Here is a 21,994-nt window from a genome sequence, read left to right on the forward strand (position 1 = left end):
TAATCATGCTGCTCCGGTCCGCTGGAATGCGCTACCCTGAACAATCAGATTAATTCCCAACATCTACAGTTTAAGGCGTGCTCTGAAAACACATAACTTTAGATGGGCCTATCACATGCTCTAATCTAATGTCCTTTCTTTACCTCCTTTCCCCATTACATTATTCCTCAGAACCTGATTACTTAATTCTGCAGTATCCCCCACACTCCCTGTACCCTCATGCACTTCATGTCTGTCATACACAGATACTGGCTGGTGACCGGCACATGTTTACTACCCCATATGTATAAAAGACTGCTGGACCTTTGTACTGTACAAGCATTATTTACATTTTGTTTCTCCCTTATTTCCTCTTAGATTGTAAGTTCTTGAGAGCAATTTCCTCACTCCTCTTGGTTGAATTATAAATTAGCTTTGTCACTGTGTAATTTCTGATATTGTCTGTACATGTTCCCTCTGAATTGCAAAGTACTGCGGAATAGGTTTGGCGCTATATAAAGATTATTAGGGTATGTTCACACGCACTGTTTTCAGACGTAATTGGGGTGTTTTACCTTTTTTCAATGGGTTTTACGATGTTCTGTTCCCACAAGGTGTAATTTTCACTTCGCTGTCAAAATACGGCGCTCAAAAAGACGCCCGCGTCAAAGAAGTGCATGTCACTTCTTGGGACGTTTTTCATTGACTCCATTGAAAAACAGCTCCAATAATGTCCATAAAATACGCCGCAAAAAAATGCGAGTTGTTAAAAAACTTCTGAAAATCAGGAGCAGTTTTCAGGCAAAAACAGCTCTGTAATTTCAGACGTATTTTGCTACTGCGTGTGAACATACCCTATAATGAAAGGCTTTACAGCGTCAGACAGGTTCCCATGCTGCTCCATACTTTGGGTGTGTCTTACAATTCTCTATTATGTGTCATATGAGAAAAATATTTTCCCCTACATGTAATGCCTCTAGGGAAGAATACTTCTGTAATACATCTACTGTATGGAGTACTATGGAAAAAAAACTCCATATCCATCTTCTATATCCAGCTTTGGAAATGCAGAAATGTCTGAATAGTATGGTAGAAAATTTCCAGTGAAGTTTTTGATTTTATAACTACCGTAAATGTTCTTTAATTAGATTAATTTTAAAACACAGTACTCATCTCACACATTTGATCAGGTTTAACTTCCTAAATGTTACTGTTATGAAATAGGTTTTGAGTGAAATCCATTTACAACCCTTAAAATCTTGAAGGCCTGTAAACATCCATGTGAAATCAATTGGAACATATATTTTATTTTTATACCTACAATATGGAGAATTATTTATTTTATTATATTTTAATTTTCTGTGTTAAGCAATAGAAAAAGCCATAATCTTAACCTGTTAGTGACCGCCCCATAGGGTTTTTACGGCAGTCACTAACGGGCTTTATTCCGATGCAGTAGCCTTTTAACACCACTGCATCAGAATAAATAAATAGAACAGGGAGCCATTAAATCTCCCTGCTTTCAGCTACCTTTGGTAGCTGAGGGCTGCGAGCATCCCTGCTCGAACGGGCGAGATCGATATCAATATCGATCTCGCTTGTTTAACCCTTCAGATGCGGCACATAGCGAGCGCTGCATCTGAGTGGTTTTGGGGAGAGGGTGCTATTAAAAAACTTGGCCCGCAAAAAACAAGACTTTATACAGCTCTGTTTACGCAAATCTAAAACAGTTATATCTCTTGGAATGAGACAATGGAAAAGCTTAAAAAATAGCATTGTTATTAAGGTTTAAAATAGGCTGGTCAGTAAAGGGTTAGAGGTTATATCCACCATTTATAACTTTTTTTATTTTTATTTTATTTCTTAAATACATATAAAATAAAAAATGAAGAAACTGAGCAAAAAGTCTTGATTAAAAACCTACTGTTTTAACAGCTTCTGATTCAATTCCTTTTGTCTTCATGGTTAAAGACTACAAATAAACCCTGTGTATCTTCATACTCCAGTAATACACCTTCCAATCTGCCCCCTACTTTTTGCTAACATACATTTGGAAGGTGTGACGCTCCCTGTCCAATATATCGTAGTAATGATATTTTCGGATGGCAGGGGGTATAGTGAACCCACCATGTCGTACAGGATTTCTGGTGGCTAGACCAGGAAGCAAATTCTGGGGGACCCTCTGCTTTTCACACTCCAACCCTTGTAAAGGGTCTTGGTTTTCAGGGCGAGGAATAACCTGATCGCTGAACCCTGAAAATATTCTCACGATATGTGTGAGAATCTATCTATCTCTAGCTTGAGAAAGGCTCTATTGTAGAGCTGAAACGTTGCATCTGACTGATGGATTAATAAAGCACTTTAACTTTTTTGCTACCTCTCTGGAGTGCTGCCTGATTTTTGGAACTATACATTTAGGTGACTTTTGTTGTGTCCCTGGCGGGCTTGCACCCTCATCACTACTAGTTTTGGCTGTGCGGCTGACATTTTTCTATCTATCTATCTATCTATCTATCTATCTATCTATCTATCTATCTATCTATCTATCTATCTATCTATCTATCTATCTATCTATCTATCTATCTATCTATCTATCTATCTATCTATCTATCTATCTATCTTTCTATTTATTTGTATGTTTGCTTTTGTGTGCATGTTTATGAATTTATGGTACCACATTATAACGTCCCCATTATAAAGGAGTAAATCGGTCTCTAATACACCGTATCTGTAACGTCTATGGCCGGGGGTCGTCGTTTAGACTTACACCTTGACGGCACTGGCCATGGACATCTCTCTTCACGGCGTCAGCTCCCTCCAGGGAGACGCTGGCACTCACTTCTGGGTCCTCGGACTGATTCCCGCAGGGTGCGCGCGCGCCCGTGCGTGCACGGCCTTAAAGGGCCAGTACGCGTCCAGCTGTCACACATCAATTATTAGCCCAAATGGCTGTTGGACTATAAAAAGGGGCTCTGCCCACTGGTTCCTTGCCTGAGCGTTGTTGTATACCTAAGTTTGTCTTGCAAATGGTCTCCTAGTGTTTTTCAGTTCCCAGTGTTACCCTTTCCTGCTGCCTGTACCCTGTATCGTATCTACAGTGAAAGTCAAGTCGAGTCTTCCGCTGCATCCACGGTGCTACCTGCTGAGAATGTCAAGTCGTGCCTTCTGCTGCATCCACGGTGCCGCCTGCTGTGAAAGTCAAGTCCTGCTTCCGCTACTGTCTACATTGCCTCAGGTACCCGTTCCGAACTATAAACATTGTTTTGTACCTTGTTGGCCAGCTGCTACCCCGTTACGCTGTACGGCCCAGTGGGTCCACACCCCGCATCGTGACAGTATTCGCTTGTTTTCATCCACAAACAAGCTGTTTAACCCAATTTACAACGTAAATGAACATATAAGGATAAGCACATGTTAAACCGCACATATGTCTGCCCTGAATTTGCCATTTATGTGATTAGGCACCCTGTGAAAATCCAACATTTCAGTGCCCTGTTTCCTCTAAGCTTTTAATACTGTAAGACTCTGGTTCCCATTCTGTTCCGGTACTCCTAGATCTGCTGACGCTATCGTCTTCTGTCTGCAACTTTCAGGGATGGGATAGTTCTGGCATCAGACACAGATGGACTCCGGAGTCTTTAATAATCATTACCGCTGTTCACCTGATATCCTTCCAGCAGCACTAAATGCATTAGCTATTAATCAATGAGTATTAAGTAAAAAAAAAAAGTCTAGGTTGTTGTTCACCATGCCTGCTGTACGTCACGAGGGAAAAGATCTATAGAAGCAAAAACAAATGGTTCTAGTACCTGACATGCAGTAAATGGTTTGATCCTCCAGAGGAAAGGAGGGATGTCGAGAACAGAAATCTGGATGCTAAAGGTATTCCCCTTGAAATGAAGCAACTTTGGTTCTTCCAACAGCTGTCCACCTTGGTGCCGCTCATCGGAAAGCACTTCCTACAACAGGAAAAGGAGAAATCAATGAGAGGGTGAACCCACAGGGTTTTATAAGGTGTCTGAGTGACATTTAGAATAATGTCATCTTCTGTGGCGAGCTATATTAAAATGATCATAAAACAGATATAAAGAGAAAAGAATAATGCTATTAGTGTCAGGCCTGACCACAATTCTCCGGCTGATATTTTGTTGTAATGGAATGCCGGCAGAATTCTAATAACCGGCAAATATATCACTGATACACCTCAACCTTGACCATATCAAGTATTGGCTGCTTATAGTGCAACACGTCTTTATATACTTTTTTATTTGATGTGTATTACTTCATATGGTCTGGTGCAGCAGAGCAGAATTTGTCAGTTAACTATTTAGGGCTGCAATGTCTGTATATAATGATAACACTTTACATAATATAATATAGAAAGTGTAAATTAAATTCCAACATGTATAAAATCAGTGATAATACAGTACATCATGGTATCACTATGAATTGTGCCAAGTTTTGATTGATGGGTGCTGAGACCCCCACTAGTCGCCGAAATGAAGATGCAGAAGCGCTCAGCCGACCGCAGTGCCCCTACAGCTGTAATGGTGTAACTTGGGCTTCTTTTGGCTCTTCTCGGAAAGGCGGGGTTAGCTGAAGACAGGTTCAAAGCAGTCTATGAGCTGGTATTCAGCTAACTCTGTCTTTACGAGAAGAGCCGAAAAGAGCCCAAGTTATACCATTACAGCTAAAGGGGCACTGCATTTGGCTGAGCGCTTCTGCACCTTTGTTTTGGCGATCGGTGGAGGTCTTAGCAATTGGAAGAGAACCAATCTTGATAACTGTTCTTGATATGGGTGCAGGTCCCAGAGCTGGGACCCGCATCTATAAGACATATCCTGTGAATATGCCATAAACGTCTAAGATGGGAATAACCTTAAATAAATAAACGGCTTGTCTCATGATCATAACCCCTTTTATAATGAAGCCAGACTGGCCATTAGCTAATCTCTGTGGGTATGGCGTATAAAATCCCTAGAAAACAAATGATATTGCCAGGGGAAGTTGCAGCCAGCCATACATAATCCCTGGAGCGGCTGCTACAGGAGAAAGATAGTATTGCATGGTGCCTTCCAAATGAATGGTCAACTATTTAATTTATAGCCGGACTGGTCTGCCAGAGCGAGAGCTTTTATTTATTAGTAGCTCCCCGCTGTGACTAATAGAGAGAGGTCCAGGCTGTTTCCAATGACGTATTTATACTTGAGTACTAGAATTACAAATGGCCATAGCACTTTTATATAACATTCTCTTTAAGGAATTGCAAAGGAACAGCCAGACCTATTTCTGTGCATGTCAGGGGGGAAACCAGCTTCCCAAAATAAGCATATTCTATGTATCCTATCATTTATACAGAATTATTCATCATATTTTTTTGTCATATTATTTGTGAAAAGGAGCATGGCTTGCCCGTGGGCATGCTTGCCAAATGTTGCCAGCTCGAAGGTATAGCTCTAGCAATAAATGATTTGGCTCTGAAAGCGTTCCTATTTTTCAGAGTCGACGAGCTGCAAAATCAAATTATTTATTTTTGCTGCTTTTAAGAAGAAGCTGTCACCATGAATTCTTATTTTCTATTTACACAAATCTGCTGTTCTTGACCAGGAGAATTTATAAAATTCTTGTAACTATAATCAATATTTTTGAAATTATGGCCAATATTGTCCACTAGGAAAACGACTGTACAGAATACATGCTTACACTTATATAACATGCTGGGAACTAGGTAAAAAGTGTTTGTTTATCCAATGCAACATGACTGCAGACGACTGACTATACATAAGATTTGTTTGTAGTCTGTAATTGAGACACATAGGTCTGCATAGGAGCTGTATACACAAAATACAAGGATATATTCAATCAAGACTATAGGTAAAGTTCCTCCGTTCTTAATTTAGATGCATTCGAGCAATACAAAATCTTAGGTAAACTGTCAGAATGAAACTAGAATAGAGAAACGTTACAAACTGCAACCATTGGACAACCTTCTATTTTTAAGATTTCCAGCTTCAGTGTTTTATAGGTTACAGCCATAAAGTCAGTACTAGGTATGGTAACCACACCCCAATAAAACCATTGTTTATACAGATAATGCACTGGAATGTGGATATTGTACATAGATGACATTTAGTCCCTGGTGTAATAGATCCTAATGGATCTTATGGACTTCTAATGGGTTCGTTAGGTTTCTGCTTTTTTACAGGAAGTTAGGTATAGCGCTCACATTTAATAGGGCATTGTATTATGGAGGTATTCCAGCCTGGCAGCACAGTGCTTTGCACTGTAGTCTTGCAACACTGGGTTTGTGGGCTCGAGTCTGATCAAGGGCAACATCTGCATGAAGTTTGTATGTTCTCCAAGTGTTTCCTCTGGGTTTTTTTTTTTAATTTCCACTTACACTCTGAAAGAACATACTGGTAGGTTAATTGGCTTTTTATTAAGATGGTCTTAGTGTGTGTGTGTGTGTGTGTGTGTGTGTGTGTGTGTGTGTGTCTCAGATAGGAAAATTAAGAATTTATTCGTATGACGATAATGTCTTTGGCACTATATAAGCAACTGAAATTAATTGAAGCATTCTCAAATAAAGAATTGATTATAAGGGGGAATATCAACAAAATATGGAGCACTATATAGCAGGACATGAAATGCCTACACCTTGGTTGTACTGGGCTGTAGGGACCTTGTGGGCATTCCATAAAGCCTCCTGTACAAAGCTCTGCTATGGGCACGACACCTAACACTTGAAATGCAGTGCTGAGGACATTCAAATATTCTCAGCCTCTACTTCATTACTGTCAAAAGCAGTAAAACGGGCTTCTCTGTTTATTAACTTTTTGTGTGATGGTGCTTTGTACATTTATCTTTGTATTTCCAGGATATTTTTTTTCTGGATAGTTTGTTTCTAAAACGTTACAAAAAAAAGCAATTAAAAAACACCCTCAAAGAAACACTTTCTACGCAGTAAACTTTGGTAAGCTGAATATCCTTCTTGCGGCTTTCCTACCAAGTTTGTGCAAGGTAATCACCATATATTTGTTTCAATAGTTTGCCACTACTGTTCCTTAGAGCTGACGTTATTTTAGGGGTGAAGACAGCTGTAATACATTATGTTTATCCAGATATCGTCAGCTTCTTATTCTGTACAGGTATATAAAAGATACTGAAACCAATGTGCAGCTAAGAACTTCTAAGAAGGGACACAGCACATGAGAAACATAGATCATTTTCGGAAAGTGAGCAATTGCTATGTTTGACACTCTCATTTTATTATAAGAACAAAGGCAGAGGAACCGCTTTGATTTGTCCTTCATATGATCAACCTGATGAGACTGAAACTTTGTCCTTTTGTCTCCGATTAAAATGAACGCAATTTGCAGGCTGAAAATGTGTTCGCTCTCCTCTTTCACCGTCTGTGCTCTCTGTACCATCTCTGATTATCATACTGCTGCTCATTTTTAGAGGGTACGGGGAGGAGGACATCTTCTTGCTCCAGAAATCTTTCCTATTGCTTACTTTTAATGTCCAATTTCTACTTCCAGACTATACATTAAACAGGGATCACGGAAATAGGAAAAGTGAGAGCAGCTCTGTCTGTGAAAGTTTATAAGATATTATATCCACCGAGAGGGTAACAATCATCTATACACAGTGGGACATCATGTGTGAAGAACCAAAATTCAAAGGCGCGTGGTTTATGAATGCTAACATTTTTCCATTGAGGAAAATGGTTCCACCCTTGCCACACAGTGGTGGTCACATTATTGTAAGTTCTTCCTTCATTTGCATCTCCTCTATGAATAATACTGTCCTGGGAAGAAAATCATACAGCACAAAAACTCTATATCAGACTCGCTGATATAAACTGGATGCAATCTCATTAGAATTACCCAAAGTGTCAAATTTTGTAAAAATCCACGTGATAATGTGACTGTATAAGGATGCCTAATCTCATTTTATAAGATTTAATATTCTTTGCTTTGTTCTGCTTTAATATAGTAAGTAGTAAGCTTCCTTATGTCTTACTATAGGCTCATTACACAGGACATCACGTTTGCGGCATGCATTCGGTGTAAAAAAATTTGGAGTATGAGTATGCCACCGAACGTATGCCTAGATGTATGCAACTGTATGTTTATACAGTTGCATATGTCTGCCATTGACTCCCATTGTAAGAATTTTTTTTTTTGCACTGTATACTTTTTTTTATGGCTTTCACTTGTATTAAAAAGCAAGAGGATACCACAATGCACTTTATAAAAGGTATACTGACATATACCATCCAAACATACAGTATGTCAAAAGGGTTGAGAAACTATTTTGGCATACATTTGGCTATTGAAGAATTGTACATCTGTGAATACGTCATAAAGTGCTTCTAGCGTATTCACCAAATGTACATCCAAACATGATCTCAGCAGAACCTTATTTAAAGTACAGAAATACAAGTCTTTAATAGTCAGTTATTTCATTCTGAAGGGAGAATGTATTATATAGGTTATCAATTATGGGTTATATGGAAAAGGCAGCCAAACTGAGGTTGGTAGCATCCCCTTATCCACAGGTGGTTTCTATATACGCAAGGATCCCTCCTCCCACAGGCATTGTAATGTAAGCACACAAAGGAGTGGGTAAAGATTTCATTTTGGAGGGTCTCGGATCTGCCTTCCTTGCAAATGTGGTTGACTAAAATGGACTCCATATATAGAACAGAGGAGCGAGGAACAAGGCCAATGGTCATGCCACACTTGTCTCACAAACAAGGAGGGAAGAAATATCAATGAAACCTTCTGCCTTGAGATGGTTGAGTGAAGTCTTGAAGTCAAGACTTTTTATTTTTGCTATAAACCCCTTTCTTCTTTGTACAGGCTGTAAAGTGTGTGATTGGACCTAAATTATTCATGTTCCAACAATAATACAAGACGTTAAGTAAAAGAACATGCCAGTTAATTCAGATATTATTACATACCATAAGTTCGAGCAAAGAAACAAACAACAAGTATTTGACTATACATCACAAATTAAAGACATACAAATTGCAGGTGCCCTTACCTGGAATGCACATGGGGTGTTGTCTATACAGTAAACCCTCAGGTTATAATCCAAGGAATTGCAGGACATACAGCCAAACACAGCTACTTTGAGCTCCTTTACTGCACAGTCTGTGAGAGGTTCCCCCACCAAAGCATAAGTGCCAAAGCTGTCCATTAATATATGGCAAGAAAAGGTATCCAAAAGGCAGTAAAAGGAGGTGGTTTCATCATCAGTTGACATTACTTCCTAAAGAAGAAATTCAGAGGGAGTTTTAATTGTTTAATTCTTCAATGATTAAACATTTATTACACAGAGAGTATTTGACAATACGTCAGAAGGAACCACTACTATTAGCCCCCAAAAGTTCTTAAGAAGTCAATACATATTTTCTATTATACCTGAGAATGCAATGACCTATTATATAAAAATAACAATAATGTCCTTAAGCGGTGGTAACTTACCAATAAAGCTGTGACTCTATCATATTACATGAATCCCGTACTAAAAATAATTGATGGCATATTGTTACTCCCTTTTATCTGACCCCTGTCTTATTGTAGGTAAGTCCAAATAAGGGGCAAATGGAGTAGAGTAACACATGACTGCAAGATCCGACTACACAGGGTTTGTTTGTAGTCTGGGACCATAGAGACATAAACGTCTGCATAGGAGCTGTATACACAACATTTTAGTATATTTTTAATGAAGAATCTTTGTAAATTTGCTTTTTATTTTTATTTTAGATGAATTGGGGCAATAAAAAGATGATTGCATATTTCGCACTATATAAATGTCCTATACTGCTCTATTCATGGAAATCAATTCCGCTATAAGCAATATTTTTATATGGTGTACAAAAAAATATTTATAGTATAGCAACCAACTGGAAGGAATAATGTTGTGATCCTAGACTACTGATGCAAAAAAAATATTAATTATCAGTTTTAGCAAGACAATTACAACCCACAATTTATGAAAAAAGCAAGGAGGAAAATAGACACGGCACTCGTCGATTCAATATTTCTTCACTTTATTTTATTTTCTATAAAAAACACATGGTCTGCAGTAGCATAACGCAGTACTCCAAACATCGGCACGGCAGCCATTTCACGTCATATTTTTCTAATCTTTGACAACCCCTTTAACTGGTGCCCAAATACTATAGGGGAACTATATTTGCATCGAGACCAAGGTTTGATAACTTATACACCTTGTACAAGATTGATTGTCCAGAAAGTAGATATAAACAAGCAAGGTCTCTACTCCTGCCACCAAAGTCCCCCAAAACAGTGTTTAGTGGTCAATTTTAGCAGCAGATGTAAAAGTAAATGTTAGCACTAGATATCCTCAGTCCTGTTAGATGTCTTGAATCTCGTGAACCCCTTTTAAGTGTACCTCTTAGTTTAAATAAATGATAATATGTGCTAGTAAAATCCTCTTTGTAATACAGGTTATTAGAGGACGATGCCTCCCTTCACTACACTGGACATCCCTGCTGCATGGCTGCCATTACCTGTAGGAGACGGGCTCAGCTATGCTTCCGTACCCACAAAACAACTTAGTCTCTGTAGGAGCCTATTGGCTGAGGACTCCAAGTGGATACGGGTGCCAAGAAGATAGACCCCAGCCACTCTGTCTAAAATGCCACAGGGGTGTCTGATTGCGGCTGGCTGCGATCATTAACTAATGGCGGCACAGTTCTCTAATAAAATATATTGCAAAGCACCTTATATTAATAAGTACCAATACATATTGAAATGTATTTTTAACTGGAGGCATGCTTTAACATGTGATAGGTACAGTATATTACACATTGAATTGTTAAAAGTCACTTGCCTCCCATTTGCCCTGTTGTGATCTTCTTTTGAGCCGGACATTCCAGTGCTCACAGCTTACTTCAGCGCAGTGAGGGATGGTTAAGGCCACAGGAGTAGGAAAGGTCATATCAAGAGGTCCACAGGTGACTTCTGGTCCCAGAAGAACCTCTGAACAATCCAGTTGCAAACTATTAACAGAGCAAAGAGAGACATTAAACCTTATGTGGTGCCAAGAGCAACAATATTAACCACAAGTCCAATTATTTCCGTTATAGTAAAATCTTTTGTAACGTTGAATGACTTGATACATTATATCCAGTTGCTGACTGCCCATAGACTATGAACGTTCTGCCGGTCTACACCTAACTCTGCAAGAACGTTTTTAAAATGTCCTGCAGAGTTTCCCCCTTCACGCTCCTCCACTCCACCAAAGTTTTACCCGAAGACAAATCAGCATGCTCTTCAGGCATATGATCACTGTGGCATCCAGTCAAAGCAATCACAAAAAAGTTGGCTAGTAAATAACAAACTTTTATAGTGTTTGTACCATCTCCTTCTCCTCACAGCCCGTCAGAGAGGTAGATCGATATGTATTGTTTCAACACAATGTAACACATTACACTTTCCCCTTCTTTTATTTCCCAAATAAATATGTTTTTTTTATCAAATCTATCTACAAAAATGCAGATTTTTTTGCGCTATATAAATAAAAATATTATTATTATGATCTATCTGTCTCATTTTAGGGTAATGACACACAAAGCAGCTAAAGGGGTGTGGTGATGTGGTTAAAAAAAATTGCATTTTCACTGCAAATCACAATTTTTTTGGGAATGTTTGATGTCTTACAAAAGCCATGCAATAATAAACAAACATTCCAAAATTGTGCCAATTAGTGGCACAACCACTTGCCAGTTAGTTTGATTTCACCTGCACGTTAAAGCTAACTAAAAGGGAAACCTCTTTTTTTTTTTGCATTTTTTCCTTCTATACTTAAAAAAAAAGTTAAATATATCACTTATTTTATTACACAATATCGAACCCCATATGTTCTGAGAAAAACAAGACCAAATAAATATAGGTTGGTCGAGAAAAAGAAAAATAATTTTCTATTAAATTTGCACATGGCTAAAACTCGAAAATGTGCCTGGTCAGGAAGGAAGGGGATATGAGAAAATCTAGCAAAAACGTTTCGAATCCATGTTCAAGTCTGGCTTTAGAGAGAGAGATTTAGGCTGTTCTAATGTGGTTTTGAATCCTAGCACCAGCAGTCTCGTATAAGTGAAGAATAGTTCTTATAGACCGAGACGCTGATATGTTATCCTCAGAGTAGACATGTCTACTCCAACATTAAAAATCATAGGGCAATACTGCACAACATTATGATATTCACTGTGAGAAGTTTAGTCTCTTGTCCTAATAGAGATTAGTTCTACTGTTTCTAAGCTATAACTTTCTCCTATTTATACTGTATTCGCTTTTTGCAGTCAAGTTAAAGCTCTGATGACCTAACACTGAGTTTACTGGTGTCCACGCCTGGTTGCTTTTATACAGTAGCATTGGTTGGAAAACGTAATAATAGGATTAGATTCTCTGACAGCTGGATAACAGAGCTTTCGTCTGTGGCAACCAGTAAATCTTGTAGGTTTATCACATACCATGCAGGCAACAGCCATGACATACTAAAAGTATGTGTGTTTTTTTACTTCAGACTGAATTATCTATTGCATTATCTTTACTATGTACTGGCACAACAGCTCTGCTCACAGTCATCTTTCCAAAAACTTCAAATAGCAACCTGAAGGGGTTAATATACTTTTTACAACCCAGAGAATGAATGTAATGAAAAAGGATGCGTTTTTTTTGTTAGTTATCCAAGTCCAAATAGTACATTTTAGTACCTGAAGACCAGACATTAGAGATTTGTTGTATTGTTTTGTTTGTTTTTTGTATACTTGTATAGGTCTTCGGTTTCTTAATTGAGTTCAAGAATTCAATGCAAATTTAAAGCAAGACCCTACTACAATCTTTGTTCCATATTGGGCAATGTCTACACTGACATCAAGGCTTTCATTTCTGATGGATTAGTCTTAAATGGATTGAAACAGAAGTATACGGAAGCCTTATGAAGCTTTTGACTTTAATGGTGTAATGGTTTATTGAATTTCATTGTTTTACTGAGCAGCATGGCTTAGGAGTCAATACTATTCTGCTCACCAATAGCAATGCAAAACCTGACAGAATGGAGCCGTGCCATTTGACATAAGAAAAATACAATTAAAAGCAATAAGGGAAAAAAGAAAAACATTGATAGAACGGAATTTCTCATCGAAAGGAATTTAACCGGGTCATGATCATACAGTAGATATTTGTTTTATTTTCTTAACCTGAAAACACAATTGCAGTTCATGGTTCATCAGTATAGTATATATATATATATATATATATATATATATATATATATATATATATATATACATACATATATATCATAGTTGTGAAGCGACATAGAAAAGGATTGTGTAATGTACTGTACAGGCTTTTAGGCTGATACAGATGGCGTTGCTCCAGGGCATACCATCTTAAAAGTGTTGAACGTATAAATTTGAAAACACAGAAGTGGTGTTTGGGGATTGTTTAGTCCCTTGCGTATGTTCCCATTTAATAGAGGTTTTCTTCTTCACCTTTCCAGTTGGTAAAAGCTTTTAATTCAAAGACAGGTGCTAAAAACCCATTAGGTCCCATTCAAGATACATGAAAGTATGAAGAGAGTCCCAGGAGACCATTAATGGAGACGACAAGAAGAGAAAGAAGGTCAGCACTAGTACAGAGAATATAGAAAGGGAAGGAGGGGAACACAAGACGGGATCTTGATTCCCAGCTGGAGGAAAGAAGCAGATAGATTAGAAGATGGAGAGTGTAACAGATAGGAAGATTGATGAATGATAAAAGATGGGTAAGTGGATAAAAGAAGAGGAAGTCTAGTATTTATAGGTCGAATGCTCACATTGATTACAAACTATACTGGATTCACTGCCTTTTTATTATCCTTATTATAGTGTGCAAATGTATTTAGTCAGCAGGTCCAAGGTCCCTTGGTGGCAGGATATGAATACTTTTCAACATCATTATTTTACATTAAGTAAATAATGGAGACTTTTACTATTAATTTGAGGACACACAATGCTTTGTTTGCAAGTTTAAAATGCAACATTGCTTATAGAGATATTGTATAATTGTAGTGTATGCAAGACTTGCAGTTGCCTAGGGAGTTTTTGTGACACATGATGTCATGACTTCAGACTACGGCTTGTCTCAGTGGTCATATGGGGAGGCAATACCCTAAAACTTTTCTTGTAGACTATGTTAGCCCTTATTACTAGATGCCAGGTGAGTAAAGTTTATGGATTTGGTGGTTAAATGTATGTATGATAATTTACAGCCATATAACTTTCTGCTCTATTCAGTTAAGGATTAGGATATCAATAGTTGGGAATACATTTTGTAAAGAAAATGTCCTAAAATCAGTAGCACTGCTATAGGGTGCAGGGGTAGCCGTCGATTCCGGACCCTGGTGCCTGATATGGTGGAAAGGCCACTCTGCCCACATATAGGCATCAGTATATTTTACATTGGATTGAGTTATGTCAGTTTATGTAACTGAGGGGCGGCCTCACACACAGAATATTTCCTCAGTTACTCGTGCTGACATACTTCTGTGAGTGCAAAAATACTTTGAGAAGTTATATGCCTTAATACTCTAGGAGTGCTGTCTGGCTTTTCCTTATTTACCTATAATTTGTTAAATGGCCATACAGACCTTAGTTAAGTGGCAAGTGGCTGTGTTATCTGGCAATAATAAAGGCTGTATGAATATAGATATGAAAAAGGTGCAAACCTATGTCTTATGCCCTGTTCACACAGAGTTTTTTTCCAGGCAGAAACTTCTGCTTGGAAAAATCAGCTCCGGTATTTTTTTAAGTGGTTTTGAACCACAGGCATTTTTTGAGGTGTTTTTTTACATCTTTGTTCAACAGGCAAAGCGGGCAGTTTTCGCCATAAACCACACAAAAAACATGTAAAAAAAACACCGCGACCGTTCGTAACGTTTCTTTCCATCTCCCATTGTTTTCAATAGGGTTTTGAGACGGAAAACGCCTCAAGATAGGGCATGTTGCCTCCACCTCCCATTGAAATCAATGGGAAGCCATTTCGGACGTTTTTTGTCGTGGTTTTTGCTGTGTGAACAGGGCCTTACAGCTCTATTATAATAGATAGAAAGCAAATTAATTTAGCCTACATATGTCTGTTCCAAGTCGGATATTGCAACTTTGTGACTATTCAAGCAAAAAATAATTAAAGAGATGTCCAGAACTTTTCATTGATGGTCTAAACCTTAGGATAGGCCATCAATGTATAATGATTGGTGCGGCTCTTACTCCTGGGACGCCCATGATCTGAAGTAGGAAGGGGCCTCCAGAAAGCTACATAGCATCTTTATTGTTCATCCAGGCATAGCGCGTACCTGCATGTGTGGTCTGGCACTGACGCTGGACCCTTCTTAGCCACAAATATTGGAATGGACAGAGCTTTAGTATCGGGCTATGCCACACTCGTAAGTACAATGCTGTGCTTGAATATACAATAATTGATGGGTCGGGGTGTCGTTCTCCACAAAGGATAGTCCGTAAAGGCATTAGGGGAATGTTTTGTTAATTTACCTTTTTTTATTTTAATTATTTCATTAAAAATAATTTCTTCCAAATTCAATATTCATGTTTTTGATTGACAGAAAAGCCATGTTCATCATTGTTTCACTTTTCTATTCTCTTTGGTTTGTAGATATTGTATTTTACCCCAACTCCCTGTGTTTCCTGCCTGTTTTTTTACAGATACGACTGTTAGATGCTAGATATTAAAAATAATATCTTCTCACTCCAGGCTAATACCAACTAGGGGCGTAATTCAGTTAATCTATATACCAGACACTGATAAAAGGAGCGTTCTTATTTTAGACCGCTTCTTAGAAAATAAGGAAACATTGTGTCCTTTTACGGCCTTGTTGGAAGTGGTCCAGATGGAAACAGTGTGAAGGCCTGTCTTTATTTAATAAAGAGGCGAATGGACTCGAAGGGACCAAATATGCAGGGCTGATAAGGTGTTGAAGTCAAGGTCTTTCATCTTTGCAGACATGTTGTTGTTGATTCTGTCTGAAAATGAGATACCAGGAAGCTCATCTCATTTGGAGCTAACCAAAGCTTTCGAACAGTTAATATGAACTTCTCAGATGTTAAGAACACATGGATAAGGAAAATAACCAACAGCAAATCATTTATGACAAACACAGAAGCTCTTATTAAAAGTGAATGTTGTGCACTGCTGGTGCTGTGATGTTGGCTTATTTATTTAAAAAAACAGCTTTAGATAATAAATTGGCCTGAAAAAGTACACGTAAGATCTCTACCATACCAGCAATAATGAATATCACATCTATGCAAGAATATAGATGTAAATCACTAGATTTATATCGGTAAATTAATATTACACACCAACCAACACACCTATTAAAAAACAGAAAATCCTATGCAGTAATGGTACCATTTCTCACTTCCATTAAAGTGTAACTTCTATGGGACCTTTGACCTTAAAGGGAGCCTGTCACCAGAAATTGACCTATCAAACCAGCAGAACAGTATTAGCCCCCATGTACACGAACGTAAAAACGACCTGTAATTACGGGCCCTTAGACTTCTATTGGCCACGGGTACCTCCCCGTATGCTTACGGGAAGGTGCCCGGGCCGTTGAAAAATATAGAACATGTCCTATTTTAGGCCGTAATTACGGCACGGGCATGCCCATAGAAGTCTATGGGGCTCCCATAATTGCGGGTGACTACGTGTGTGTGCACCCGTAATTACGGGAGCGTTGCTAGGCGATGTCAGTGGATAGTCACTGTCCAGTGTGCTGAAAGAGTTAAACGATCGGCAGTAACTGTTTCAGCACCCTGGACAGTGGCTACCGATCACAATATAGATCAACCTGTAAAAAAAAAAAGAAGTTCATACTTACCCAGAACTCCCTGCTTCTTCCTCCAGTCCGGCCTCCTGGGATGACGTTTCAGCCCATGTGACCGCTGCAGCCAATCACAGGCTGCAGCGATCACATGGACTGCCGCGTCATCCAGGGAGGTCGGGCTGGATGTCAAGAGAGGGACTCGTCACCAAGACAACGGCCGGGTAAGTATGAATTTCTTTTACTTTGACTACGGAAAGGGCTGTCCATTCTCTCTATCCTGCACTGATAGAGAGAAGGGCTGCCGATTAGTGCAGTGTAATTTTGCAGCGAACACGTGTCCGTAAATACGGGTGGAATACTGGTGACACCGGACCCGTATTTACGGGCACGGGTCCGTAAATACTGGTGCAATACGGGTCGAATACGTGTGACCAAGGACCCGTATTTATGACAGTATTTACGGAAGGAAAAAAATATGTTTGTGTGCATGGGGCCTTATAGTGTAGAATCACCTGAATATAATGCAGTTTTATTTTGTGGCTCCACTGCAGCGATAATAACTTTATTTTTCAAATTCAAATGAGCTTTTTGAAGCAGTGAGGGCGTCACTGTTGCTCCAAACTGCCCTACCTTCTATCCCCAGAGCTCTCTCTTTCTTTTTCTTTCTTTCTTTCTTTCTTTCTTTCTTTCTTTCTTTCTTTCTTTCTTTCTTTCTTTCTTTCTTTCTTTCTTTCTTTCTTTCTTTCTTTCTCTCTCTCTCTTTTTCTTTCTTTCTTTCTTTCTTTCTTTCTTTCTTTCTTTCTTTCTTTCTTTCTTTCTTCTTTCTTTCTTTCTTTCTTTCTTTCTCTCTCTCATTCACACTTTTTTTCTCTCACTCTCTCTCTCTCTCTCATCTAAGATCACGACTGTTATAATACTTTTTAGGAAATTGTAGAAAAATGTGAAATTAATCTCCACCTATCAGTAACATCAGTGAAAATCAACAAACTAAAACTTATTATTATTATTTTTTCCATTTCCAAATTTTTCTTACATTAACCTTTATGCTAGGTTTACTTATTTATAGCAAATTTGTATTGCATAATGCATATTCTGCCAAATTGACAGCAAGCAGATTAGCATCTACCAATGGATTTTACCATTTTTTTTGTATTATTCTAATTATGGATTGTGCCGTTGACGTTATGCACTGTTCTGATAGTCTGGCTGACTTAATTCTACCTTTACACCCACTTCATCCTGCCAGTTTTTTTTTAAATAAAAATGTCTATCAGTGTGATTGGTGCAACTTTCAAAATACTTTTTATTACAAATTATTTTTACTTTTTGAGATACAGCTGCTTTGTATCCTGTATACAGAGCAGCTGTATCCTGCGCTAAGACCTGAATCCATTAGGTCCACGGGACTGACAGGTTCAGTGATAGCGGGTCCTGCGTGTCTCTGACACGGAGGATCGAGCTGTTAATGATCACATCTAAGTCCATAACTTAGATATGATCGACTAAAGGTGGATCCTGTGTGTCACAGAAACGCAGGACCTACCGACACTGAACCCATCAGTCCCACTGTGTTAAAAAAGTATTGTGTTAGGGTATGTTCACACACTTACTAAAAAACGTCTGAAAATGCAGAGCTGTTTTCAAGGGAAAAGAGCTCCTGATTTTCAGCCGTTTTTTAAGCAACTCGTGTTTTTTATGGCCGTTTTTTTTAGCTTTTTATCTATAGTCAATGAAAAATGGCACCAAAAATGGCTGAAGAAGTGACATGTACTTCTTTTTTGCGTGAAATTTTTTATGCGACTGTTTTTAAAAAAGCAGAAAGCCTCCAAAATCTGCCCATTGCTCTCATCTGCCCATTGCTTCTGATTTTTCGGCCATTTTGCGGCCGTTTACGGACCGAAAAACGTCTGAAAATAAGCCATGTGCACATACTCTTAAAGGGAACCTATCAATGACTGCAACATAAAATAGTTACAGACACGGGGATTTCAGCAGTCTGTCACTCATGTCTGATAGTTTAGTGATTTTTGTAAACTTATATTTAGAAAGTTTCAGTGCTCGCATCGTGCTAAGAGGAAAGAGTCCCGTTTATTCATCAGCTGCCGCTGCCCCCTTCCAGACGCTGAAGATTTTTGTAGCTTTATTTCTATACACAGTAAGGGTATGTTCACACCGCTTAGCAAAATACGTCTGAAAATATGGAGCTGTTTTTCGTGGCGTATTTTACGGAAGTTATTGGAGCTGTTTTTCAATGGAGTCAATGAAAAACGGCTCCAAAAACGTCCCAAGAAGTGACATGCACTTCTTTTTCGCATGCGTCTTTTTACGCGCCGTATTTTGACAGCGACACGTAAAATAACACCTCGTGGGAACAGAACACCGTAAAACCCATTGAAAGCAATGGGCAGATGTTTGTAGGCGTAAAGGAGCCATTTTTTCAGGCGTAATTCGAGGCGTAAAACGCCCGAATTACGTCTGAAAACAGTGCGTGTGAACATACCCTTATAGGGAGAAAGCTGTCAATCATCAGCAGTTGGGGGGTAGTGACAATTCAGAATAAAGTCACTGACAGGTACCCTTTCAAATGCTGAATAGAGATAAAGCCATATTGAGATACATCAACAGCAGTTAGCCTGCTTGTTGATGGTTTCCAAGTAGCAACATATTTTATCTGCATTGCACAGGTGTGCAATAACTAAGAAAATTCGTAAAAACTGCAAACAAAAGAAAAAAGATAAATTTAGATATATTATAAATTTAGTAATGTAAAATAAGATTGTACATTACTGACCATATAGTCAATATAAATCAATGCAGGATCTTTACTTTTTTGGACTCTCCAATGGGTTTGCGCTGCTTTCTTAATCCTACATTTTTGTGCTGCAAGGGAACGCGTGAGGTGTATGTGATTTGTCTAGGATGATCGTCCATACTGCTGGAAGTAATGCGATATATGCATGTGACAGCTTTATCAATAGCCACTGGTTGAATGTAAGCTTACATGGATCAGTATATGACTTCTGCATCTGTGCCTTCACTAAAGTGTGAGTCTTGACTCATCCAGCATTACTGTGCTGCATCCACTGGGCATAAAGTTTCTTCTCTCAAAATAATACATTGTCTCTGCCAACCTAGGAACTACAATACCAGTCATTTAATGCAAGAATTATGCATCACATTATTCAAATGCTGTCAAAACGTATGGAATATATATTATGCCATCAATAAACCTATAAACTGACGGCCATACACACATATACATTATGTGTTCTGGTGTTTGTAGATACAACCTGCCTACCCTTCTGGATTGTATTTAATCCATTGTATCTAGTTGACCTACTGTAGGAGGTGCATTGTAAACTTTCCTTTAGAGGAAAGCGAGGGCTGGCTGCTGCATTTTCTGTCTTTGTTAAATTGTGAAGCTGTGATCAGTCTGTCCCGTGTGAATTTGCTGGCAAATTGTAGAATGCTGTTTACAGGAGACGTAACGTCTTTTACACATTGTAATGGGATTTATCAGAAGATCTACAGCAAGGCAATGGCTTTTTTTGACTGTCAATTTGAACTTTGAATACAAGGGCAATAAAGTCATATAATAGAGCATGGCTGACTGCTCCAAAAGTTACAAAGATAATCTATTTATAAACTAAAAATAAACACCAAAGGAACACCTAACACCTACAATCTCCTTCCTCATGTCCATGACATTTTGTAGACTGTTTATTGGGCACAACTGCACCCAATTGTTCAACGATAGTAAGTCTTACGGATTTCCTGGTTACAGGTTGCCATTAATAATTGTGGCGTTCACATGACAATTGACAATTCAGGGCTAATCGGTGAAGTTTTACCAAGGTGGATGGAGTAGACAGTCACACACACACGCACACAGACACATATATATATATATTATATCTCTTCTACGGTTTATCGGTGGATAATTGCGATTGGGAGAAAATAGAACTTGTTGGGGAGTAGCTTGTACTATTTGATACTACGATATTGGTACAAATTACTGAATGACACTACTGTATGGAATCAATCTATTAAGTTGGCTATGTAGGTGACAAATTTGCACTTTAATGCTCCATGACTGGTCCTTGAGTAGGTACAGTACAAGCCTCCCCCAGACGTTGAACCCAATAATGACTGGTATGGACGTGGTTTTCTCTTGCCTAAAGAGCTGCTCTCTCCACACTTCTCACATACAATAGGAGGATAGATTCAGCACCAGTTCGTTTGGCTGAAGCTTCAATGCATATTGACCCAGTAAAATGCACTACAAGACAATATGGGTCCATAGAGTATTGAAGTTTTAGCCAAAGCAGTGTTGGATCTGTCCTCCATTTTGACATTTGGAGCCAGTGGCCACTTTGTTTAACACAACATCAAAGGCTCTTCCAAAGTCAATTTGTCGGATTGATGTCAGGATAGTGAGAAGACTTTCTTTTTGTTATTGCAATTCTCATAGCAGTAACTGTAAGGGCACGGCCGGACATGGCGCAATTGCTTCAGAATTCCGCTGCGGACAGTCCGCAGTGGAATTCTCCAGCGGACCTTTTTTTACAGTTGTTTCAATACATTTTTAGGTAAGTTAGTTCAGACGTTGCAGAAAACTCTGCTGTGGACCATAGGCTGCGGTGCGGAATTTTCCCTCCACAGCATGCACTGTCTGTTGCGGAGAAGAAGCGGAATTTCACTGCGGATTTCAGCCTTTGCAATGCAAAAACTGAAATCTGTGGCAAGTCCTCTGTCTTTTCTGCAACGTCCGAATTACCTGTCAAATATGCAAATGTTGGGGCAGATTTGTTGCGTAATTGCCCCAAATCTGCACCAACATTTGCAGTGGAAAAACTCCGCCACATCTGGCCGTACCCTAAAAGTGGAGCTCCTGGATAAAATTCCTAGGCTAGGAACTTCTCAATGTTACTGTCTTGCAGAATTACCACATGGTCCCAAATCAAGATCCAATCCAGAAACATGAACATAAAATTGTGAGGTTTTTTTTCCCCTGATTTTGGTATATAAAGACAATAGCTCGTATGTTCCTTTTTACATGATACTAATATAAAGTGAAGAAAGGTCATTAAATAATAAAGCAGGAAAGATGGGAAAGTGCTGGTGACCTAATTGCTTATCAGGTCATGGA

At 38.7% G+C, this 21,994-nt stretch overlaps 1 protein-coding gene across 2 annotated transcripts in view; it reads right to left on the minus strand.

Moving 5' to 3' along the window:
- The window catches only part of UNC5D (unc-5 netrin receptor D), a 601,240-nt gene that overhangs the window by 63,268 nt on the left and 515,978 nt on the right, over positions 1 to 21,994 (minus strand). For both annotated transcript variants that reach the window (XM_075858460.1, XM_075858459.1), the window contains exons 11-13: positions 10,849 to 11,017; positions 9,031 to 9,258; positions 3,789 to 3,938 (exon numbers count right to left, since the gene is read on the minus strand). In XM_075858460.1, the coding sequence (XP_075714575.1) occupies positions 3,789 to 3,938; positions 9,031 to 9,258; positions 10,849 to 11,017 (547 nt within the window). The remainder of the gene's footprint in view (positions 1 to 3,788; positions 3,939 to 9,030; positions 9,259 to 10,848; positions 11,018 to 21,994) is intronic.

Source organism: Rhinoderma darwinii, chromosome 3 (genome assembly GCF_050947455.1).
Source record: "Rhinoderma darwinii isolate aRhiDar2 chromosome 3, aRhiDar2.hap1, whole genome shotgun sequence".
Taxonomy (NCBI): Eukaryota; Metazoa; Chordata; class Amphibia; order Anura; family Rhinodermatidae; genus Rhinoderma; species Rhinoderma darwinii.